At 49.3% G+C, this 25,343-nt stretch overlaps 1 protein-coding gene across 1 annotated transcript in view; it reads right to left on the minus strand.

Annotated features, from left to right (window-relative positions):
* Positions 1-4,670: 4,670 nt before the first annotated feature.
* The window catches only part of VPS4A (vacuolar protein sorting 4 homolog A), a 192,183-nt gene continuing 171,510 nt past the window's right edge, over positions 4,671-25,343 (minus strand). Inside the window, exons 10-11 of the mRNA XM_029608314.1 lie at positions 10,514-10,654; positions 4,671-5,449 (exon numbers count right to left, since the gene is read on the minus strand). Of these exons, the coding sequence (XP_029464174.1) occupies positions 5,348-5,449; positions 10,514-10,654 (243 nt within the window). The 3' untranslated portion in view covers positions 4,671-5,347. The remainder of the gene's footprint in view (positions 5,450-10,513; positions 10,655-25,343) is intronic.

Consider the following 25,343-nt stretch of genomic DNA (forward strand, 5'->3'; position numbering starts at 1 on the left):
ATCTCAAGCGGATTGTGATACATTACAGGAGGACCTTGCAAGACTGGAGATTGGGCATCCCAAATGGCAGATGAAATTTAATGTGGACAAGTGCAAGGTGTTGCATATAGGGAAAAATAATCCTTGCTGTAGTTACACGATGTTAGGTTCCATATTAGGAGCTACCACCCAGGAAAAAGATCTAGGCATCATAGTGGATAATACTTTAAAATCGTCGGCTCAGTGTGCTGCAGCAGTCAAAAAAGCAAACGTTAGGAATTATTAGGAAGGGAATGGTTAATAAAATGAAAAATGTCTTAATGCCTCTTTATCGCTCCATGGTGAGACCGCACATAGAATACTGTGTACAATTCTGGTCATCGCATCTCAAAAAAGATATAGTTGCGATGGAGAAGGTACAAAGAAAGGCAACCAAAATGATAAAGGGGATGGAACAGCTCCCCTATGAGTAAAGGCTGAAGAGGTTAGGGCTGTTCAGCTTGGAGAAGAGATGACTGAGGGGGGATATGATAGAGGTCTTTAAGATCATGAGAGGTCTTAAACGAGTAGATGTGAATCGGTTATTTACACTTTTGAATAATAGAAGGACTAGGGGGCATTCCATGAAGTTAGCAAGTAGCACATTTAAGACTAATCGGAGAAAATTCTTTTTCACTCAACGCACAATAAAGCTCTGGAATTTGTTGCCAGAGGATGTGGTTAGTGCAGTTAGTGTAGCTGGGTTCAAAAAAGGTTTGGATAAGTTCTTGGAGGAGAAGTCCATAACGGCTATTAATCAAGTTTACTTAGGGAATAGCCACTGCTATTAATTGCATCAGTAGCATGGTAATTGCCAGGTTCTTGTGGCCTGGTTTGGCCTCTGTTGGAAACAGGATGCTGGGCTTGATGGATCCTTGATCTGACCCAGCATGGCAATTTCTTATGTTCAGTTCAGACCTATTTTGGATCTAAAGAAGGTCAAATGATGTCTTTGAGTACCTCGTTTTCGAATGGAGTCTGCGGTCGGTCATCGCATCCATATGAAAGGGGGAGTTTCTCGCATCACTGGACCTCATGGAGGCCTATCTGCATATCGGCATCAGACTCGCCCACCAGAAGTTTCTGAGGCTCTTCGTCTTGGGACAGCGTTATCAGTTCTGAGCCCTACCTTTCGGGCTTGCCACCACTACCAGATCATTCACCAAGATCATGGTAGTGGTAGCGGCGCAGCTTCGGCGGGAAGGATTGTTGGTGCATCCCTACCTGGATGATTGGCTAATTCGAGCCGAATCAGAGGTCCTTTGCCAGTTGGCGATCCACAGGGTACTGCATCTCTTGAGATCACTCGGTTGGGTGGTCAACCTGGCAAAGAGTCAGCTGGTTCCCTCGCAATCCTTGGAATTTCTGGGAGCCCTGTTCAACACGCAACAGGAGAGAGTTTTCTTTACCACGGACCACATTGGCAAGCTGCAGGGACAGGTAACGGACAACTGCAGTCCAAGAGTGTCCCAGAGTCCGTGATTACTTGAGAGTCCTAGGATCAATGACTTCAACTCTGGAGTTAGTCCCATGGGCCTTTGCACATATGTGTCCGTTACAATTGGCGTTGTTTTCCCGGTGGAATCTAGTTTCAGAGCAATTTCATTTGCCCCTTCCTCTTACGGATTCAGTGAGGGACAGTCTAAATTGGTGGCTCCTCTCGGACAACTTATCCCGAGGAGTCTCATTGATAATGCCCAAGTGGACAGTGGTTAGCACGGATGCCAGTTTCTCCGGCTGGGGAGTGGTTTGTTTGTGGAAATCCATGCAAGGACTATGGTTGCTGGAGGAATCGCAGTGGTCGATCAATCACCTCGAGACCACTCACTCGAGGGAAGTCGGTCAGAGTCCTGTCCGACAACAGTACCTTATATCAATCAACAAGGCGGGACCGATGGCCGTGGAAGCGCAACAGTTGATAACCTGGGCAGAACAGAATCTACTCAGCATTGCAGCATCTCACATAGCAGGTATCGACAATGTCCAATGTCCAGTCATCATCACTTCGATCCCAGGGAGTGGGAGTTAGCAGACGAAGCCTTTCATCGCATCTGCGACAAGTGGGGTGTGCCCAGCATGAATCTAATGGCGACGTTCCAGAATGCCAAAGCCCCACGTTTCTTCGGTCGCCACAGAGAGATGGGAGCGGAAGGCGTAGATGCCCTGGCTCTTCCCTGGTCAAGCAACATCTTGCTGTATGTTTCCTCCTTGGCCTCTTGATAGGCAAGGCACATAGAGCTTCACCCGACGGAAGTGATCCTTGTGGTTCCGGAATGATCGAGACGGCCTTGGTTCATGGATCTCCTCAACCTGACAATAGCGGAACCTGTGCGTTTTGGGAATTTTCCAGTGCTTTCTGCATCAAGACCCCGTCTGTTTGGAAGAGGTGGATCACTTTTGTCTAGCAGCATGGCTTTTGAGAGGCGGCGTCTGAAGAGTAAAGGTTATTCGGATGTGGTAGTCGCTACTCTTTTGCGGTCCCACAAGCCATCCACTTCCCTGGCATATGTCCAGGTGTGGAGAGTGTTTGAAGCTTGGTGTGTGCAACACGAGATTATCCCTACCTGGGCTTCGGTGTCGGATATTGCTGTTTTCTACAGTCCGGACTTATCCTAAAGGGTTGTTGTGTAGCTCCCTGAAAGTACAGGTCGCAGCTCTAGGTTTGCTTACGGGGTAAGATTCAGGGAGTGTCTTTGACTACACATCCGGATGTGGCTCGTTTTTCTTCGGGGAGCAAAGCATCTGCAACCCTCCTTGCCCTTCCTGGAATCTGAACATAGTGCTCAAAGCTCTTGTGGGGAGCCCTTTGAGCCTCTAAAAGAACGACGTTGAAAGATCTTATGTTTAAAAGTGATTTTTCTGGTAGCTATTTCCTCTGCTCGTCGGGTGTCAGAGATGCAGGTCCTTTCTTGCCGGGAGCCGTTCTTGCGAATTTATGATTCCGGTGTATCCTTAAGGACTGTTCCTTCCTTTCTCCCGAAGGTAGTCTCGTCGTTTCATTTGAATCAGGCGGTGGAACTGCCGTCATTTTCGGATGTGGACAGTCAGATCCGTCATTTCGAGACTTGAGAAAGCTGGATGTTCGTAGGGCGTTGATGAGATATCTAGAAGTTATGAACAGTTTTTTGTGATTCTGATCACCTTTTGTGTTATAGATTGGTCCAAAATGTGGTAATATGCCTCTAAGACCACAATTGCCCATTGGTTGAAGGAGACTATCCGTTCTGCCTATCTGCTCCAGAATAGACCACTACCGGTGGTCCTTCGCGCCCATTCTACTCGTTCACAGGCAGCTTCTTGGGCAGAGTGCCAACAGGATTCACCTCAGGAAATATGCAGAGCGGCTACTTGGAAGTCCTACATACTTTTGCAAGACATTACCGGCTGGATGTCCAGGCTCCGGGTTTCAGGGGATTCGGAGGAGTGCTCCGAGCAGGCCTCTCTGGATCCCATCCAAAGTAAGACAGCTCTGGTACATCCCAGGAGTCTGGACTGAGCCGGGTACGTACAGGGAAAGGAAAATTGGTTCTTATCTGCTAATTTTCGTTCCTGTAGTACCACGGATCAGTCCAGAGTCCCTCCCAATTCATGGAGAGTCCGCTCGTTTGGCATATCTTTTTTTTTATTGGGGGCTGTAGATTGAGTTTGTTCTAAGTGTTCAATGATTTCTGTTCCCACTGGGATTTAGTGAGCCGGTTCTCTAAGGAGGCAAATTGTATATAGTTAAGTTTGGTTTGTTTCCATTCTGCTTTGATACTGATCATACTGACAGACTGTAGGTGGCACCTCATGGATTAGGGCAGAGTCTGTTAAAAGTTCTCTGTCTCCATCTGCTGGAGGGGAGGCAAAACCCAGGAGTTTGGACTGATCCATGGTACTACAGGAACTAAAATTTGCAGGTAAGAACCAATTTTCCTTTATAAGCCCTGACCAGCCAAACGAGTCAATCCACACACACCTAACAGCCCCAGGCTTCATGAAGGGCAGGAGGGTGGTGGTGGGAGCACTATGATAGGGAACATACACTGCACAAACTACTGCAGAGGTACAGAGTTTATAGCTTATAATGGATCTTCCTGTGCACAGCCCCTGCTTGATCATTACCAGGTTTTAAAAGCAAAAAAAAAAGTGCCCGGCGTCCAGTGTAATGATTCCAAGAGCTCAGCACTGGCCTTAAACCTACAGGCAGAATATCTGTCATTGCTTGGCCGCAGAGGGGGCATCACACTGCATGAACCAGTGGCCCATGGCACAGCACTTCTGCTCTGCTGTTCCCTGATATTCACAGAAAGCCTAACCTCACCAAAGGCAAGGTTCAGATGCAGTTACTGACCAAGCATAAGTTAAAAGGCACAGACCAAACAGGCCCTCACAGGCAGCAATTCAGCACTGAAAGCCAGAGGAGCTCGGAGCACCTGTAGATGTGTTTCTTCTTCATGGGGCGCTGAGATGCCTCCCTGGGAGACCTGATGTGAGGTGTGTCCCTCCTCTCCCAGCCCTTAGTTACAAAGAGGCAGCCATGCGGTCACTCTTAACATCAGACACTATAAAACTGAGGATTAGGACACAGACCACTATCCAGTCTCCTCCCACCCGAAGAGCTCAATTATGTATTCTTCATGCAATAAACAGCAGCAAAAAACACCTTTAAGTGTTTGGCCTCATTCCTATTCACACACACAGTTTTCTTTATTTTGTACAGTGGATGCATCGGCCCTTTTTCTCAGTCTAGCAGTAACACAGCTCACACCAATCCCCCTCCATGAAGCTATCAGCATAAAGCTGCCAGGTCCTGCACACACAGGCAGAGGAGGCTCATGGGGTAACAGCCACCAAGAAATAAAGTGCAGTGGGATAAAAGAGTGAGCATGGCTGGGCTCTGTACCTCAACCCGCTCTGCCCAGCCTGGCAGCCCTGTGCTGGTGTAGCCTCTGTGACCTTCCTGCGGTACATGCTGCAGCTTATCACACAGAAATTTCCAGAGGGTGGAAAGAGCACAGCAGGGTTAACAGAACCATTCCTACTTAGAGTAACTGTTTTAAGGTAATGCTTTCTTTCTAGAACAAGACAAAACAGGCAGAATTCCCACATGTTATTTTGAAAAAAAAACCAAACATGAAACAAAGACAGAAGGGGATGAGGGCAGTCTTGGAGGAAGGGGCTCCTGTCATAAGTTCGATAAGATGGATGAGCTTTAGAGCTGGCCCTCCTCGCGTTGTCTCTTGCTAACTGCCTGGTAAAGACCCCCAACCAAAGATAGACACAGGGCGTAGCAAGGAATCACTGCTTGTGCAAGGCATGCCCTGCTGACCCTCAGCCACAAAAGCTTTTAACCTTCCTGCCCAAAGTCCTCGGTGAATTTCTTCACTTTCAGCAGATCTTCTGCATTCACGGTGGGTCTGGTGGTAGTCAGTGACCGTAGCATATCCGACTGAAAAAGCATGAGGAGACCATTACAAGCAATCCAGGAGCAGCACATACAAATGTTCACCCTGCCGCTCCACACTAACTGACCACTCTATTTTGTATGTTTCTATCTTGCTGGTCCTATACATCTGCTCCCAGTAACAGAATTAAAAATAAAAAATCCTCCCTCTACATCCCTCCCCTCATGACCTCTGTTTCCAGCAGACAAGCTACTCCTGTCTGTGCCCTTCTCCTCCATTGCCAGCTCAGATTCTGTGCTTTCCCTGTACATAACCAGATCAATCCAGATTCCTGGGTTTTTGCCTCCCTTCCAGCAGATAGAGACAAGAGAAAGTTTCACAGGTACTGCCTCTTAACCCGCTATGCCACCCCTGCATCTCCTCAGTATTTCTCTGTCTCCAGCAGATGGAAGTGGGTGCAAAATCTGCAGTTCTGTATCTAAAATTTTTTTTAAAAAAGACAAAAAGAAATTTCCCTGTCCATACCCAGATCAGTCCAGACAGCTGGGTTTTGCCTCCCATCCAGCAGATGGAGACAGAGAAATTTTGACTGACTGCCACTTAACCCAAGGTGGCACCTTCAGTCTGCCAGTATTTCTCTGTCTCCAGCAGATGGTGGAGGTGCAATGGGCCTCCGCTGGTTTCAGCAGCTGCAGATGGACAGGTCTTTGTCACCCGTGGAGGCTGCTCAGATGGAGCGGCTGCAAGCTGTCGTGGCCTATAGCACGGATGCTCTTTATGACCCTCTACGTACGTCTTCTAGGACCATGGTAGCAGCAGTGTCAGCTTGCAGACTCCTCTGATTGAGGAATTGGGCGGTGGACATTTCCTCCAAGACGCAGCTTGGTTGGCTGCCTTTTAAGGGAAGGCTGCTTTTCAGAAAGGACTTGGAGGAGATGATTAAGTCCCTTGGCGAGAACAAGGTGCATAAACTGCCAAAGAATAAACCGCAGGCTCGAAATGCCTTTCCCTCTCGCCTTCGTTTTCATGGGAATTGGCAATTCAGGTCCTCCGGGTCTGCTGCATGGCAAGGTGCTAGTAGGCAGCAGTCATGGAACCAGTCCTTTCGTGGCCACCGACCTGGACAAGATGGCTCTTCCCAGGGGCAGGGCGGAGTTAGTCACATGAGGCAAGGCTGGCTCACTCCTTGGTGTCTGCAATAGGGGGCAGGTTGGCTCTGTTACACGAGGAGTGGGTCAAGATCACGTCGGACCAGTGGGTCTTAAGTGTCATAGAAAAAGGCTACGCTTTAGAATTTGCTCGACCTCTCAGAGATAGTTTCCTGGTTTCCCCATATTCTTACGAGCAGAAGAGACTGGTGATCCAGAACACTGTCCTCCGCCTCCGAGAGATGGGAACCATTGTGCCGGTGCCTCCGGCAGAGCGAAGACAGGGTCGTTACTCCATCTATTTTGTGGTACCAAAAAAGGAAGGTACCTTCCATCCCATTCTGGATTTGAAGAGGGTGAACAGGTCTCTGAGAATTCCCCGCTTCCATATGGAGACTCTGCGGTCCGTCATTGCGTCAGTCCACAGCGGGCAGTATCTTGCCTCTTTGGACCTGACAGAAGCATATCTGCACATAGGGATACCGTGGGATCACCAGAGATTTCTGAGGTTCACGGTTCTGAGGGAGCATTACCAGTTTCGCACTCTACCTTTCGGATTGGCGACGGTTCCTAGGACCTTTACCAAGGTCATGGTCATGGTAGCGGCAGCTCTCCGCAATGAGGGGGTCCTGGTCCACCCCTACTTGGACGACTGGCTGATTCGAGCAGTCAGAGTCCTCATGTCAAGCAGCGGTGGATCGAGTTCTCCAGCGCTTGGCAGCGTTGGGGTGGATTGTCAATCTGGCTAAGAGCCACTTGGTTCCGTCCCAGAGGTTGGAGTTCCTGGGGGCATGGTTCGACACGAGCATGGGAAAAGTGTTTCTCACTGAGGAAAGGATTGTCAAATTGCAAGCTCAGGTTCAGTTGCTGTTAGTTGCCGCAAGTCTGGGACTACTTGCAGGTGCTCAGATCTATGGGGTCCACCTTTGTATGCCTTACTATCCCGTTGGTATCCGATGTCCGAGCTTTTTCATCTGCCTCTCCCCCTCCCGGACTCGGAAAGATCCAGTCTGCGGTGGTGGCTTCAGCCAGAAATGTTGCAAAGGGGAGTGGACCTGGATGTCATGTCTTGGACAGTTGTTACCACGGATGCCAGCCTCTCTGGTTGGGGATAGTCTGGTCAGGAGAATCCGTTCATAGGGCCGGTGGTCTCCGGAGGAGGCCTCATGGTCGATCAACCAGTTGGAAACCAGAGCAGTGCGGCTGTGTTTCTCCAAGCCCTCCTACCCCTCGTTAGGGAAGAGCAGTGAGGGGTGTTGTCGGACAATGCAACCATGGTGGAATACATCAATCGGCAAGGTGGAACGAAGAGCCGTGCAAAAGCCAGGAGGCACAGGCATTGGGTCGCCTGGGCTGAGCTCAATCTGGAGAGATTGACAGCATCCACATCAAAGGGTGTCGATAATTCGAAAGCAGATTTCCTGAGCTGTCATCACTTGGATCCTGGGGAGTGGGAGGTGTCAGACTAAGTATTTCGATTCATTTGTCTCAGGTGGTCCACTCCTCGCATGGATCTGATGGCAACGTTCTGCAACGCCAAGGTGCCTTTGTTCTTCAGCAGTCGGAGGGAGACGAGCGCGGAAGGGATGGACGCCCTGGTCCTGCCCTGGCCAGGGCATGTTCTCCTGTACGTCTTCCCACCATGGCCATTAATAGGGAAGGTCATGCACGGCATCGAACTCCAAACCGGGCGAGGTGGGCTCTCTTAGCTCCGGAGTGGTCAAGACATCCGTGGTTCGCAGATCTGATCAACCTGGCAGTGGACGGGCCCCTGAGGTTGGGGGCACCTGCCAAATCTTCTGCATCAAGGCCCCATTTGTTTCGATCAGGCAGATCGCTTTTCTCTAGTGGCTTGGCTTTTGAGAGGGAGCGTTTGAGGAATAAGGGTTATTCTGATGCAGTGATCAATACCCTGCTCCAGTCTAGAAAGACCTCCACGTCTTGGTGTACGTCAGAGTATGAGGTTTTTTCGTGGTGCCTTGAGCGCAAAGTGGACCCTCTTGGGGCTTTTTACAGATGGCGTCGTTAAGGGGTTTTCTTTAATTCCCTGAGGGTTCAGGTGGCGGCCCTGCGGTTGTTTTTGTGGCAAAGTACAGGGAGTTGCTTTGGTAGTCTATTTTCTCCGAGGAGCAAAAACATCTGAAACCTCCGGTTCAGAATCCCTGTCCTTCCTGGAGTTTGAATGTTGTCCTGAAAGCTATGTGTTTCTTCTCCCGTTTGAGGCCTTTGAAGTGGACGATGTTGAAAGATCTTACTTTGAAGGTGATCTTTCTGGTGGTGATATCGTCTGCCAGGCGGGTGTCGGAGCTTCAGGCCTTGTCCTGCAGGGCGCCCCTTTTTGGTGGGTTTCGGACATGGGAGTGTCCTTGAGAACGGTCCCCTCTTTCTTGCCTAAGGTGTATCGTCCTTTCATGTAAATCAGTCGGTAGAATTGCCTTCCTTTCCATACTCTGTCCCTTCCACGCCTCACCCCAGGAGTTGCGGAAGTTGATGGAGGAGGCTCTCTTGCGTTACTTAGAAATGACGAATAGTTTCCGCTTGTCTGATCATCTTTTTGTTCTATGGAGTGGCTCCAGAAGGGGGCAGAAAGCTTCTAGGACCACTATTGCGCGGTGGTTGAAGAAGGCCATTAACTCTGCATACGTTATCAGGGTCGTCTGGAGCCAGCCGGTCTTTGGGCACATTCTAACCTGTTCACAAGCGGCCTCCTGGGCCGAATGTCAGAAATATGTAGGGTGACTACTTGGAAGTCTTGCACACTTTTGCCAGGCATTACCATTTGGATGTCCGGGTTCCGGAGTCTGGCGGGTTTCGGCAAAGTGTACTCCGAATGGGACTCTCGCAGTCCCACCCACAGTAGGGAAGCTTTGGTACATCCCAGCTGTCTGGATTGATCCGGGTATGTACAGAGAAAGGAAAATTGGTTCTTACCTGCTAATTTTCATTCCTGTAGTACCACGGATAAGTCCAGATGCCCGTCCAGTTTGGGAAGGGAGTATTGGAGAGTCCGCTCAGTTGCCTGTTTTCTCAGCAGAGCCTGCCTAATCACTTGTGGTGTTCCTATGAAGAATGACTAGGTTCTCGATAATCCTGCACAGGGGTTGCTGCAGGCACTATTTGTTGTTCTTGTAAGATAGTTCAATTGGTTCTTCAAGGTTTTGTTTGTATCTGGCTTGGGTACAGTTCCAGGTGGCACCTCGGGTTAAGTGGCAGAGTCAGTTAAAATTTCTCCATCTCCATCTGCTGGATGGAAGGCAAAATCCAGCTGTCTGGACTGATCCGTGGTACTACAGGAACGAAAATTAGCAGGTAAGAACCAATTTTCCTATTAGGCTAAGAAGAGTGGAGTTTTCCTTCCCAGGGGGTTGACAGGTCCTGGTGGGACCATCCCTCCTGGTTGAAGGGGCGGATGAGCAGGGGTTGGGAACCTTAGATTGCTCTTTGGATTTCGCCTGAAGTGATAGCTGGTAGTCCAGTTCTCTCACCTCCAGAAGGATTGGGAGAAGCCCTGCCACTTTCCAGATAGGACAAAGCCCTGCCACTGCTTTGTCCTGCAGCGCTGTGCGCCTGAAGTGGCCTTCCTCTCTGGCTGTACTTACATTCTACCTTAAACCCCATCTTTCTGAGATAGCTTTTACATTTACAAATCCTGTCTCCTGGATCCTAACCTCAGTTTATACAGATTGTCCGTAACAGTTAAGTAACTACTAGACGTCATGTCTTGTGTCTCAAATAGATTGTAAACTCCATGGAGCAGGGACTCTCTTATGTGTATCTGTACGGTGCTGCGTAGGCCTAGTAGCACTATCGACGTGTTAAGTAATAGTAGCAGGGCAGAGAAGGAAGCACTGACACTGAGTGACCCCTGCCTGCAGCTCCCTGCACTGTACCCACCTTTACAAGACCTCTTCCAGACACACTGGATTAGCAAGCTGCGTTCCTGAGAGATCATGCACTTACCATGCAGACTACAGGCTCCAGCAGTTTGTCACTGGGCACTTCCATCCAGGTCATTTCAATGGCACCTGGATCACCTGGCGAGCATGGAGTCAGAAGATCATCTACCATTATACCTGGGTTTGTACGAGATGGTCCCCTGACCTGAAAAAGCCAATGAGAACAGCCTGTCTGATAGTGGAAGCTAATACTGAGAAAGGATAAAGGGTTACCTGAAAATGAAAAAAGGTCTCGGGTGGTGGGAATATCTACCTCAACTAATCACACATACCCAACTGCATCCCTGACCTCTGTTACTATTCCCATCTCTGGCTGCCCCCATCTTCACTGCTCCCTTCCCTGACTGCTCCCATCCTCACTGCCCTTTCCCCATCTGCTTTATCTCCTCACTGTCCTTATCCTCGCTCACTTCTTTCTGGGTGCTTATCTAACTGGCTGCTCCCCACCTCACTGTCCCATCTCTATTCGTATCCCTCTCCAATGCCCTCCAAAGTGAAATTACTACTTATGTGATAATTTACTTTCCTCTAGGCCAGTCCACACAAGTGGGTTATGCACACCAACCAGGGGAGACGGGGGATCAACTGACCCGCTGATGTCACCCTCATATAGCACTGCACTGACATCAGCCTGCCAGTATTCCTGGAAAAGCCAACTGTGGATAACTTAAGAACACTCATACTTTAACATCAACACTATACATATTTCCTCCACCAACCATTTACTGTTTTTTTTTCCTTCCAGTGAGGAAAAGCACTGGACTCAGGAGAAGGAAATGTAATAAACATAACAAGTAAAGAAGGCACATATTAATCAGGTCCCTCAGCAACCCAAAGATATACATTGGCCTTCGATTTCCACTCCAACCGACGAAGGCAACATCACAGATCGATTCAAGTGAAAATTGATACAACTTTAGCAAGAAGAACGGAACAGTCCTAATTTGCACCCTGCCTGGTGTAATCACTAGAAAGGGCTCTCGACAAGAGAAAGGTTGCAATTCCGAAATCCACTATGCATCGTGTCTAAGAACACCATGTTCATGGTTAATAAATGCAAAGGGAGCTGCCAAAAATGTCAGCACCAAATTTAGTTCCCAAAGTGGCACCAATATTTGTAATAGTGGTTGAATATGCTTAACACCCTTCAGAAATCTGGACACATCTGGATGAAAAGAAAGGTCTTCCTTGAACTCAACCCTAGTAACAGGCCAAAGATGCCACCTGCACTTTTAGCGTACTAAGAGCCAATTCCTTACACAAACCTTCCTACAGCATTCTAGAAGCCACCAATGCTCAAAAATCCTACCAGACACGCACTGACGCCAACAAAGTATAACATTTTCGAGCTCGCAAAATAATGCTCACCACTGCCATGGAATAACCCTACTTCAAACAGTTGAGCTCTCTCAAGGGCCAAACTATAAGACAAAATTAATCTGGATTCTCATGGAAAACCAATCCCTGTCGCAGGAAGTTCCTGTGAGATGGTAGCCGCAAAGGCTGTTGATCAGAAACTGAAGGTCTGCCTACCACGGCCTCTGTGGCCTATTTGGGGCCACCAGAAGGACTAAGCCTGGGTAAAGGGCTATCTTCTGCAGCAATCTGCCGATCATGGGCCATGGAGGAAACACATATAAAATCTGGTCTCGCGGCCAACTTTAGACGGCAACATCAAGTTTGAGCATCTGAGGATCCCGCCTGCAAATATAAAAATCGCAGAAACTTCGCATTCTCCCAGCTTGCCATCAGATCCAGAAAGGGCCGACCCAATTGGGAGATGATGAGCTGACAGGCCTCATTTGCCAGCTCCCATCCTCCGGGTTTAGGACATGACGGCTGAAATAATCTGCCTGAATATTGTCAACTCACACAATGTAGAAACCGACAATGCCCGGATATGCTGTTCCGCCCAAGGCAACAGCATGTCTATTTTCCAGAGAAACCTGTTGTGACTCCAGGTTCCCTCTAGATAATTTATGTAGGCTACTGCCTTGACATTATCAGACATCACTCTCTCAGCTCTTCCTCTCAATTGGTCTGCAAACCTCAGCAAAGCTAACCAAATTGCTCGAGTTTCCAAACCGATTGATGGACCAATTAATTTCCTCTGGAGACCACTGCCCCTGCATCACCAGTTCCAGGCATTGAGCTCTCCAGCCTTGTAGGCATCTGCGGTGATCATTATCCAATCAAGAATTCCTTGTTTATACCCCAGATCAATCCAGACAAGTGGGTTTTGCATCCAACCAGCAGATGGAGGCATAGAATAAAATCTTTTTCAGGCACTGCTACATAACAGAGTGCCACCTGTAGTCTCAGTATTTCTCTGTCTCCAGCAGATGGTAGAGGTGCCAACCTGCAGTCTATTAAAAAAAAAAATAAATTTTTCAAGGAAAGTGTAGAAGTGGAAACGTTGATGAGTTGGTTCTCCCTGAGGTGTTAGGTTTCCTTCGTAGGGCCATACCTCAGGTACAGCAGGGTGAGCAGGGAGTTGAGATCCTTGGACTTGTCTTGGCCCTCTACATCCAGAGAGGAGTGAAAGCCAGGGGTCTTAGTTCCCTCCCTGCCTCTGAAGTCTTCTCTTCCCCAACAGCTGAAGCAGGAAAGTATTCTTTTCATTGCTTTTTTCTGGGGCCCTGTTATTGCTGTGCTGTGCCTTTAAAAGAAAAAGTAGCCAGCAGTATAGGGCTGATCGGCCGTCAGGAGTCTAGCAGCGGGGGAGAGAATGTGGTATTCTGGGCTTTGAAGCATTGCCGGGGTTCCAGGGCAGCGTCGAGGAGCTATTGTCGCGCCGGCAAGGAGCTGTGCTTTGGGCAGATCGCTGCATAGGGGTGACAGCAGGACAAGCGATTTGGCAATGGTGCTGGCCATGCAGCATGGGAAAGTGTGCCGGGCCTGTGGGGGGAGGCGATCGCGCCTCAATGTGGCCTTGTTATGCTCCAACTGTGTCTCAGGAGGAGAGGAATCCTCTGCGGAGATTACAGGGAGCAAGCGGCTTACCCGGTCGATAGATCCCATTTTGGTGGGCCCTGGGGGTGGGGGGGGCGGCTGTAGAAACCTGTGGCCATTAAGTCCAGGTGGTAAGAAGCAGACAGTTGCAAGGAAGCACAATGACTCCCCTTCCCCGTTGTCTCTTGTGGGATTTTCCTCACGGGAGGATTGGGGAGCAGATGAGGTTGTGGTGGACTCGGAGTCCAGTACTTCAGAGGATTTTTCCACAGATTTTTTGTTGCTCCATAAGGCCTATTTGGCGAAAAAGGGAGCGGGGAACAAACGTCCATCTTCCCAGAAGTCCCCACACCCAACAAAGAAGCCTAGGCTGGCTAAGTCTGCAAGGTCCGAGGGGGCTTCTTAGCCTCCTGGGACTTGCCTGGCCTTCAGGAGGAGGAGACCTTGGAAGAATTGAATGGCTCGGATGGCTTACAGGAAGATCTGGGGGATGACCCAAGGGGTAATCCAGATGACCTGGTCACCGTGTCGAAGGATGGCATGCCTGTTGTAAAGATTTGTCAAATCCTGAAGAGGTGCCTGTCACAGAAGGAGAAGATCCTAGGGTATGTGCTTGTTCCGAAAAGAGGAACTGTGTCCTCTTTTCCCTCATGTTTTGAATGAGCTGAGGATCAAAGTCGAATAGGAGGAATAGGACAATGAAGGGGTGGACCCGTCCTGGAGGAAGAAAGACTTCCCATGAAGGCAGGCTGGTCCACTCTTCCTGGAGGCCATCGGAAGTAGACTAGCCCTCTTTTACGAAGAGTGGACCAAATTTCAACGTCAGAGCAGTGGGTTCTGGAAGTGATACGAGAAGATTATGCTTTAGAATTTTTTTGCCGATCAGATGTAGTGTCCCATTGTATCTTCCATGTCAGATGAGAGGTGGTTCAGGAGATGCTGCAGAGGCTGCAATGACTGGACACAATTGTCCCAGTTTCTCCAAAAGAGCAGGGACAAGGAAGATATTTAGTGCACTTCATGGTTCCTAAGAAGGAAGGCACCTTTCAGCCCATTCTCGATCTGTAGAACATCAATGAGGCATTGAATGTTCCGCGATTTCACATGCAGATGTTGCGGATGGTGCGGATGGTGATAGCAGCGGTTTGCAAAGGGGAGTTTCTGGCATTGTTGGACTTGACAGAAGCCTATTTGCACATCCCCATGTGTGTGTAAGATCATAAGTTTCTGCGGATCATGATGCTAGCAGAGCATTTTCAATTTCAGGTTCTCCCCTTCAGTTGGAGACTGTGCCTCAGAAGAGAGGGGATTCTAGTTCACCCATACCTGGACAAATGACTCATCCGGGCAAAGTCGGAGTTGTAGTGTTGGCTCATCCGGGCAAAGTCAGAGTTGGAGTGCTGGCACTCGATTCAACAGGTCATGGAGAGGTTGCAGTCTCTGGGCTGGGTGGTGAACCTGGTGAAGAGTCACCTGTAGCCGTCCCAGTCACTGGATTATCTGGGGGCGTGGTTCGATACCAGAGGAGGCAAGGGGTTTCTTATCTCGGACAGGATTATGAAGTTGCAGGGACACATGCTTCGGCTTCTGCATCTGTCTGTGCCCAGGGTTCTATTGCTTCTACGCTAAACTTGGTGCCATGGGCATTTGCTCATATGCAACTGCTTCAGAGGGTGCTTTTGTTCTGTTGGAATCCTCTGTCAGAGGAGTTTCAGCTCCTTTACCTCTGCAAGAGGGTCCCAGGTCCATTCTCTCATGGTGGCTGTCCAGACCCAATTTGGAGAGAGGAGTAGAACTGGAGATTCCAGCTTGGTAGTTACCACGGATGCCAGCCTCAAGGTTTGGGGGCCTGTTTGTCAAGGATGGGCAGCCCAAGGTCAGTGGTCAACAATATCCTGGTCAATCATCATTTGGAAATGAGGGCGGTTTGCAGGGCCCTATTGGCCTTTCTGCCACAGATTCTAGGGCGGATGGTGCGCATGTTCTCGGACAATGTGATAACGGTGGCCTATATCAATTGTCAAGGTGGGACAAAGAGTCATCAGGTGGGCTCAGGAAGCCCAGGAGCTATTTGTCTGGGCAGAGAGACATCTAGCAGGCTTAGAGGCATCTCATGTGGCCAGAGTGGACAATGTCCAGGCAGATTAAGCAAGCAGCAGCTAGATCTGGGGGGAGTGGGAGTTGTCAGCAGAGGCCTTTGCCCTCCTCCGGTCCAAGTGGGGAAGTCCCCACCTAGATTTCATGGTGTCACAAGGGAATGCCAAGGAAAAGTGGTTCTTCAGGCTGCAGGAGGGAGGTAGGGTCCAAGGGAATCGATGCTCTAGTCTAGCCTTAGCCAACAAGGTTTCTTCTGTACGTGTTTCCTCCATGGCCCCTCACAGGACAAGTGTTGCATTGCATAGAGCAGCATCCCAGTTGGGTGATTCTGGGTAAGTACCAGTGGTGGCTGCACCGTCTGTGGTTTGCAGACCTGGTTCATCTAGTGATAAGATGTCTCATCTGATTGGCTCATCTACAGGGGTTGCTGCCGACAAGGACCCATCCTTTCAAATTGGGCGGATCGTTTTGTCTCGTGCCTTGACTTTTGAAAGGTGGTGACTGCACTTAAATGGATACTCAGAGTCCAGTAATTGCCACTTTGCTTCAGGCTAGGAGACCGGTTACCTCTTTGATGTATAATCCATGTGTGGAAAGTGTTTGAGTCATGGTGTATGCAGGAAGTTCCTAGAGCCCTTACGAGTGGACATTTCTCAGGTCTTGGCCTTTTTTGCAAAGGGATTGGCTTATAATTTGCTCCAAGTACAGGTAACGGCCTTAGGGTGTCTTCGAGGCAAGTTACAAAGGATTGCCCTTGGCTTCCCATCTGGACGTCGTTTTCTGAAGGGAGCAAAACATTTGCATCTGCCAGTCCGAGATTGTGTCCATCTTGTATCCTTAATCTGATACTTCAGGTTCTTTGTGGGGTGTTGCGGTCTCGGTCGCGAGTCTCGCGACCAAGCCCTTACCTTTGCCGCCGGGGCTCCGACTGTGGGATCCCGGGTTTCGGGCTCTCTTCCTCTCTCCCAGCGCACCGACAGCGAGGTCCGCTGCTGCTGGAGAGGCAATTTAAAGGGTTTTTCCTGCCAGACCGCGGGCTGCCCCCTGGAGTGATGTCAGACGCCGGCAGGTATTTAAGCCCAGCATCTGACTGATTCAAATTGCCTTGCAACGAGGTTCCTGCTGAGTTTTGTTGCAGCGCTCTGACTTGTTCTTGCCTGGATCTTCTGCTGGTTCCCGCTCCTGGTTTCGTTCTGTTCCAGTCCTGGATCTTCAGCTCCAGATCTTCGGCTTCCGTTCCTTCTTTCCCTCGGCTTGCTTCTCTGGTTCCTGACTCCTGCCCGCCTCCGACTCTCTGTATTTGCCGCCTGCCTTGACCTTGGTCTGTCTAATCCACCTTCCTCTGCCTTCGCCTATGTCCCAGCCGTCCGGGTCCTCACGGGCTCCTCCCTGGGGGACCTCGGGCTTCCAGGGTGAAGAAGTCTCCTTCTCTTCAGTTCTCTCTGTCACTTAAGTCCCAGCGGTTCGGGACCTCACGGGCTCCTCCCAGGGGGTCCTCGGGCTTCCAGGGTGAAGACTTCTGCTCCAAGTCCCATTCGTCACCGCCTCCCGGCCTACCTCTTCACAGCGGAGTACTCATCCTCTTCTACCATCTCACTCCGCTAGGCCGGCCCAAGGGTCCACCGCTACGCTTGCAACAGTGGGTCCCCTTTTGAGCTGTTAAGACGGGTGTCTTTGAAAGATGTCACCCTGAAGACCGTCTTCTTGGCAGCAATCAAGCCTTGTCATGTAGGGATCCTTTTCTGCAGATTACAGATGATGGTATTTCATTGTGTACAGTCCCTTCCTTTCCCCCCCCCCCCCAAATATATTTTATTGAGGAATACAACAACAAACAGTGGAGAACAACAGATTAAACATCAGGATAGTATTCCTACCCAGATTTTCCCCCAACATCCCCCATCTCTCTCAGCTGCTGTAACCTTCTACGGGCCCTTCCTTTTGCTGAAGGTCGTCTCTTCTTTCCATCTCAACCAGACTGTGGAACTTCCGGCCTTCCCCTCACCTGGGGGTAAATACGCCGCATGCCAAGAAGCTCACTTACTGGATGTTTGCCGGGCATGTTGTGTTATCTTAAGGTCACTAACTGTTTTCAGCAGTCAGATCATCTGTCTTGTTCAATGGAGCAAAGGGAAATAAGCTTCTAAAGCCACCATTGCTTGCTGGTTGAAGGAAACAATCTTTTCGGCTTATCCATGTAAGGGTCGAATGGTTTCAAAGGGGTTGCGGGCGCATTCTATTAGGGCGCAGGCAGCCTCCTGGATAGAGTGCCAGCTGGTATCACCACAGGAAATCTGTCAGGCAGCAACATGGTCTTACCTTCACACTTTTGCCAACATTACCAGGAGCCTAAGGAGGCCACGTTTGAGGAAAGTGTATTATGCGCGGGTCTTTCGAGTGCCTGCCCAGTGTAGGGAAGCTTGGGTACATCCCACTTGTCTGGCCTGATCAGGGGTATGAACAGGAAAGGAAAATTGGTTCTTACCTAATTTTCATTCCTGTAACACCAGAGATCAGTCCAGAAGCCCATCCCCTTAAAGTACGAAAGATCTTTGTAGCAGCTGTACACTGATTATGCTGTTGTTTAGATGTTTTGTATATATGTTAAAGGATTTCATTTCCCTCTTATGTATGGGGCTTCAGGCTAAGGGGTTCCAACTGGATTTTTCTCTGCTTGCCCTAGTTGGGGCAATCACTCAGTTGATTATCTGAGTGAAGACCTTGGCTTGGGTACAGGTTAATACTGAGGGACTGCAGATAGCACTCGGTTATGTACCAGTGCCTGAAAAATTTTTATTCTCTGCCTCCATCTCCTGGTAGGGATGCAAAACCCACTTGTCTGGGCTGATCTGTGGTATTACAGGAATGAAAATTAGTAGGCAAGAACCAATTTTCCTGTCTCCAGATCTGCTCTCCTGGTGAGATGATCCCTTTGCAGCCACCAGAGTAACTCCTGTTTCACTGCTAACAGGAGAGCCAACCATATTGTATATTCCCAAGACTGAGGGCTCCACATCCTTTGAAGGGTCGCTTGTGTGCTCTAGCCTATGGAACTAACTCCAAGGTCATGGCCATGGAGCCTAACATGTGCAAATAAGTCCACACCAATGGCCAGGGCTTGTATCTGCCCCAAAGTTTTAGGATTTATTTATTTTTAACTTTTATATACCGACATTCCTGTATAGAATACAAATCACACCGGTTTACAATGAAACATAACATCGCATGTGAGCGTTACATGGAACAAAAAGGAGAGGCAAGAAAATAACTGGTATAAGGGGACTTCAAACTTGCCCGTTGAGAAACATAATATTACTCAATAAATAGTTAATTAATACTTAATCGGAACTTGATAAATACTTAAACACAATTAATAAATTTCTGAACCAGAAAATAAATGTCAATTCCAATGGAAAAATGGTGTAGGCAAACTTTCCAAGTTAACAATGGATCTTAACTAGGAGTACGAAACTAAAGGCGATATTAGACAGAGGTCATGAACTGAAGTCTAGCACTGAGGGTACATAAAGATCTATTGAGAATTACTCTCATAAATAAGGGCTCGGTTAAACATTAGACACTAGGTGGGATAAGTGAAACCAGAAAAGAAGGAAAACAAAGTAAAGACATGGTAGAATGAATTGATCAGGCGAACATGAAAAATGAAATATGAAACAGTTGTCTTCATTCTGGGAATGCTAGTTTGAAGAGCCATGTTTTGAGGTTTTTTTTTAATGACACTGGACATGGATTTTGTTGAAGGTCCGGAGGGAGTGCATTCCATTGTTGGGGACCTGCTGTAGAAAGGGCTCGTTTCCTTAGGGATGTTTTTGCTGGAGGGGCGTATAGAGTGCCTTGATAGGCTCTTCTAATCGGTCTGACGGAAGTATGAGGACGTAGTTGGATGGTAAGATCAAAATGGGAGAGATTGTGTGCAGCTTTGTGAATTATAGTAAGGACTTTATAGAGAATTCTGTATTTGATAGGAAGCCAGTGGAGGTAATAGAAGATAGGAGAGATATGATCTCTTTTTTTGTGTTCGTCAGAATCCTGGCGGCAGAGTTCTGCAGCATCTGTAGGGGTTTGATGATATGCTATTCCAGATGATATGCTATTCCAGAAGAAACACCTTGCTCTGGGCTCCCAAGTAGTCTAGTCTGTGGGGGTTGCAAGCTGCTTTTGGCCAGAGTGACCACCCATCTGAGCTCTCCTCCACTGACTTGGCCCTGACTAACCAGATGTCTAGATATGGATGGATATGGATGGATCAGGTTTCCCTCCTTGCAAAGCATGGCCATCACCACCACCATTACCTTGGAAAAGGTTCTGGGTGCCATGGCCTGAAATCGGTAATAACAGCCAAGCACAGCGAAGTGCAAAACTCGTTGATGTTCCTTCCAGATGGGGATGAGAAGATAGGTTTCCGTCATGTCCAAGGAAGTGAGAAACTCTCCTTTTTGCGGTTGACCCTATCAGAACAAAATGGGGCAAAATGACCCTTTCTTTTTTTTTTTGGGAACCACAAAATAGAACCACCACCCATACCCTACTGGTCCTTTGGAACAGGAACTACAGCTCTTAACACAATCAGCCTCTGCAATCCTCTTTCCAACAGAGCTGCATGGCAAAACCATAAATGAGTCTGTAATGGGTTGAATAAACTCCAGGGTGTAGCCGTTTCTGACCACATCAAGAACCCACTGATTGGAAATGATATGGGTCCACCTCTGACAAAACTGAGATAGACGACTGCCGATCTCCGGTACTGTAGGATGGATCCCCAAAACTTCATTGGGAGGACAGAGAGGCCTGGATCCAGAGTTTCCATCCTTTCCAGTTTTCTTAGCATGAAAGGATTGAGACCAATCAAAGGTGTGAGAACTTTTACCCCCCATACCCCCTGTTTGACCAAAACCGTTGGGAGTCACGAAAACACCTTTGGGGTGTTTGTCTCCTCTTTGGGGAGACAAAGCTGATTTCTCGTCTTCCAGCAACTGAGGGATCTTGGAATTTCTCCACCTATTCGCCATCTTTTCCAACTCCTCCCTGAACAACAGTAACTCTTAAAGGGCAATTTTGTTAAGCTTGACTTAGAGATGGTATCAGTCAACCAACTGCGCAGCCAGAGCAAACGTTTAGCCGCCACTATTGAGGCCAACCCCTGAACAGCTGTGCCAGCCTTATCCAATGAGGAGGAAATTAGATACTGGTCAAAAGGGAGGAGTCCTCATACCACTTGCAACCCCCCAAGTAAGTTAAACATTGGGAAGGGTAATGAAAATAGTTTCCATCTGAAGGAAGAAAAATAAAATGGCATCACCAAGTTCTGGTTCCAGAAATATTACTGGAATGCATTAAAGGCAAAATGCAAGAATAAGGCAAAACAGTGCACCTAAGGAAAATTGGTTCTTACCTGCTAATTTTCGTTCCTTAATACCACAGATCAGTTCAGACAAGCAGGTTTATTCATCCTACCAGCAGATGGAGTAGAGAACAAAACTTTGGGCACCGCCACATTTACGAGAGTGCCACCTGCAGTCCCTCAGTATTAATTGATACCCAAGCCAAGATAAGAAATATAAAGAATAAATGAGGTTCCCAACATGGATATCCCTGACCACTAGATAACCATGCAGAAAAACGCTAAACCTAGAAATTGATGCCAAAAAAATGGCAAATCTGCTTTGCAAATAATACAGCAGTAGACAAAGCAGTTTTTTGGCAGAAATCCTCAGGGCGGGCCTCTGAACTGTTCTATGGTATTACAGAAACAAAAATTAGCAGGTAAGAACCAATTTTCCTTTCCTGAACATACCCAGATCAGTTCAGACAAGCGGGATGTACCAAAGCCCTCTTACACTGGCGGGAACCCGAAAGACCCGCTCGAAGAACACTCTCTCCAAAAGGGGGCTGCCTCCTGGCCTGCACATCCAAACGGTAATGCTTGGTAAAAGTGTGCAATGAAGACCACACCGCGACTCTACAGATCTCTTGGGGAGACTCCAGCTGACACTCAGCCCAGGATGTCATCTGAGCTCGAGTCGACTGTGCTCTAAGACCCACTGGAACCCTCTTCCTTTTGATACATAAGCTGCAGAGATAGTCTCTTTCAACCAAAGAGTCATAGAAGCCTTAGATGCCTTTTCCCCCTTTTTTGCTCCCCCGAAACAGGACAAACAAATGATTAGAACGACGAAAAAATGTTAGTATCTTTCAAGTAACAAAATAACCACCTGTCTCATATCCAAAAGGTGAAGTTGATAGGAAGCCGGAAACCCGGGCAACTCCACCGATTGGTTTTCATGAAAAACAGACACCACCTTAGGAAGAAAACGAAGGGTACTGTACTCAAGGACACCAATATCGGACGATATCTAGAGAAACGGATCACGGCACGAAAGCGCCTGCAATTCTGAAATCCTTTAAGCCGAATAGATAGCTACCAAAAAGACAGTCTTCAGAGTCAGGATCTTCAAAGATACCCAATTCAGAGGCTCGAACGGCTCCTCGCAAAGGACCAGTAGCACGAGATTAAGATTCCATTCCGGACAAATGCGACACAGAGATGGACAGAGATGTTTGACTCCTCGAAGAAAATGCACCACATCCAGATGGGATGCCAAGGCCTTCCTCTGGATTCTCCTCTGAGACAACCCAAAGCAGAAACCTGGACCCAAAGGGAACTATGGGCTAATCCTTTGGATAAACCTACCTGCAAAAAAGAACAAAATATGGGACACGACACCTGATGAGGATCAAATCCCTGTTGTCCACAAAAAGTCTCAAACACCTTCTATACCTTGGAATAGGCTAAAGAGGTAGCAAGGCGTCTCACTTGGAACAGCGTGGTAATTACTGGTTCCGAAAACCCCCTCACGCGCAATCGCCTCCTCTCAAAAGCCAGGCTACGAGACAAAAGCGATCCTCCCGATCGGAAAATATAGGACCCTGACGCAGGAGATCAGGTAAATGGGTCAGGCATTGCGGTCCGTGCACTGCCAGTCGCACCAGATCCGTGAACCACGGTCGGCGAGGCCATTCCGGAGCCACCAGAATCACTGACCCCGTATGGCCCTCTACACGCCTGAGTACTTTGCTATCAGCGGCCATGGAGGAAAGACGTACAGGACGACTCCGGTCGGCCATGAACATATGAGGGCATCGAGCCCCACCGCCCCAGTCTCCCTCCGGCGGCTGAAGAACCTTTGCATCTTGGTATTGAGACTCATTGCCATGAGATCAAACTACGGAGTGCCCCACCGTTCGCAGAGAAGCTCCCAGGCCCTCTGAGAGAGTTCTCACTCCCCCGAATCCAACTGCTGCTGGCTGAGGTAATCCGCCTGGACGTTGTCGACTCCTGCAACATGGGAGGCGGTGATTCCTTCGAGATGAAGCTCTGCCCACTCAAACAGCAGCTGAGCCTTCTGCGCTACCGTGGGACTCTTGGTTCCCCCCTGGCGGTTGATGTAAGCCACCGTGGTCGAATTGTCTGAGAAAACTCGCACCATCGATCGCGGACCGCTCTCATCTCCAGGCGACTGATGGACCATGTCTGTTCCGACGTCGACCAAAGGCCCTGAGCAGACCTGCCCAGACAAACTGTCCCCCAGACCCAAAAACTTGCATCCATGATGACCACCACCCACTCCGGGACCTCGAGAGATATCCCCTTCTCCAGATTGTTCCGTGTCATCCACCAGGCCAGACTGGCCCTGGCCGACTCCATCAGAGCCAGGGGCAGGAAATATTGTTGCGACAGAGGATTCCAATGGGACAACAAGGCTCTCTGCACAGGTCTGAAATGGGCAAACGCCCAGGGCACTAGTTCCAATGTGGACGCCATCGAGCCCAGGACCTGTAAGTAATCCCAGACCTTCGGCACCTGTAGATGAAGCAGACGCGCTATCTGCCCCTGAATTTTGTTCACCCTGTTGTCTGTAAGAAACACTCTGCTCCACTGGGTGTCGAAACGGGCTCCCAAGTATTCGAGGGAACGGGAGGGGACCAGATGGCTCTTCTGCACATTGGTAACCCAGCCTAGAGATTCCAGGAATGACTGAACTCGGTCCACGGACCACACACATTCCTCTAGTGACTTTGTCCGTATCAGCCAATCGTCCAAGTACGGATGCACCAGCAATCCCTCCTGTCGCAGCGCCGCCACCAATACCACCATCACCTTTGTAAAGGTTCGTGGGGCGGTGGCCAGCCCGAAAGGCATCGCTTGAAACTGGTAGTGCTGTTGAAGAACCATGAATCTGAAAAACCTCTGGTGCTCCTGATGGATGGGAATATGCAGTGGGATCCAGAGACGCCAAAAACTCTCCTCCCCATACTGCCGCAATTACAGTGCGCAACCTCTCCATCTGAAAACGTGGTACCTTCAAACTCTGGTTGACTTTCTTCAGGTCTAGGATAGATCGGAACTGCCTTCCTTCTTGGGCAACACGAAATGGAATATCTGCCTTGTCCCTGTTTGGACACTGGCACCAGTACAACCGCCTCCAGACTTAACAACCGCTGAAGCGTTTCCTGGACCACAGCCTGCTTGCTTCAGGAAAGACAACGTGACTCCAGAAAGACCAACTGCAGTGGGCGAGAAAATTCTAAGGTGTAGCCGTTTCTCACCACGCTCAACACTCACCGGTCGGAAGTGATCTTGGTACACTCCCCGTAGAACCGGGCCAGCTTGCCCCCGATTACCAGAGACGAGGAGTGGACCTGCCGGATCTCATTGTGAGGACTTATTGCCACTCGCACCCTGGGTGGATCCGCCTCTAGATGACCTTCCAGCCCCCTCGAAAAGACTGTTGCCTATGCGAGGACTGTCTTGGGGCCGAGGCCCCCATCTGACGAAAACGTCTGAACTCCCAAAAGCGAGGCTGAGAAGAGAGGTTTCTGGCCAGACTTTCGATCCTCTGGCAGCCTATTGCCCTTTGACTCTCCCAGCGACTTCATCAGACGATCGAGGTCCTCACCAAACAGCAATTTCCCCTGAAAGGGCAGATTACAGAGCTGCGATTTTGACGACAGATCTGCTGACCAGTTGCATAGCCACAAGTGTCGCCTGGACGCTACCACCGACATCATAGCGCGGGCTGAGGTTCTCACCAGGTCATACAAGGCATCTGCGCCATAGGCAACCCCTGCCTCCAGGCGGGCCACCTGGACCAGGGAAACAGTCCCGGAGGCTGACTGCTCCTGCGGCTTCTGGATCCAACACAAACAGGCCTGCTGCATCAGACTTGCACATACCGCCACCCACAGGCCGAGCCCCAGGACCTCAAAAGCTCGCTTCAGATGCACTTCCAACTTCCGATTCTGAACATCCTTCAGAGCGGAAGCTCCAGCCACCGGAATAGTGGTCTTCTTAGTGATTGCCGAAACTGCTGGATCCACCTTCGGGACCTTGAGAACGTCCAGATGGTCCTGCAGAAGCGGATAAAGCTTGGACATCGCTCTGCCAACTCGCAGACCCAAGTCGGGGGAATCCCACTCTCGGTTGATTCATTTCTGGATTTTCTTCGGAATTGGGAAGGTGCTGGGGTGTCTCCGTAGGCCATCTAGAACCCGAATAACCACTTCAGCTTCTGAATCCTCCAGGGTGAGCTTAATCCCCAGCTCCTCCAACACCTGAGGTATAAGCGGCAAATCTCCTCTCTCTTGAAAAGCCGGATCACCCGTGGATCATCGCCTTCAGCCACCAGACCCTTCAAGGTCCCCTGATCAGTTTTAGAGTCCCCAGGGACCAGAGGGGGACCCCCAATCAGGTCCCCATCCTGATC

This window comes from Rhinatrema bivittatum, chromosome 7 (assembly GCF_901001135.1).
Source record: "Rhinatrema bivittatum chromosome 7, aRhiBiv1.1, whole genome shotgun sequence".
Classification (NCBI taxonomy): Eukaryota; Metazoa; Chordata; class Amphibia; order Gymnophiona; family Rhinatrematidae; genus Rhinatrema; species Rhinatrema bivittatum.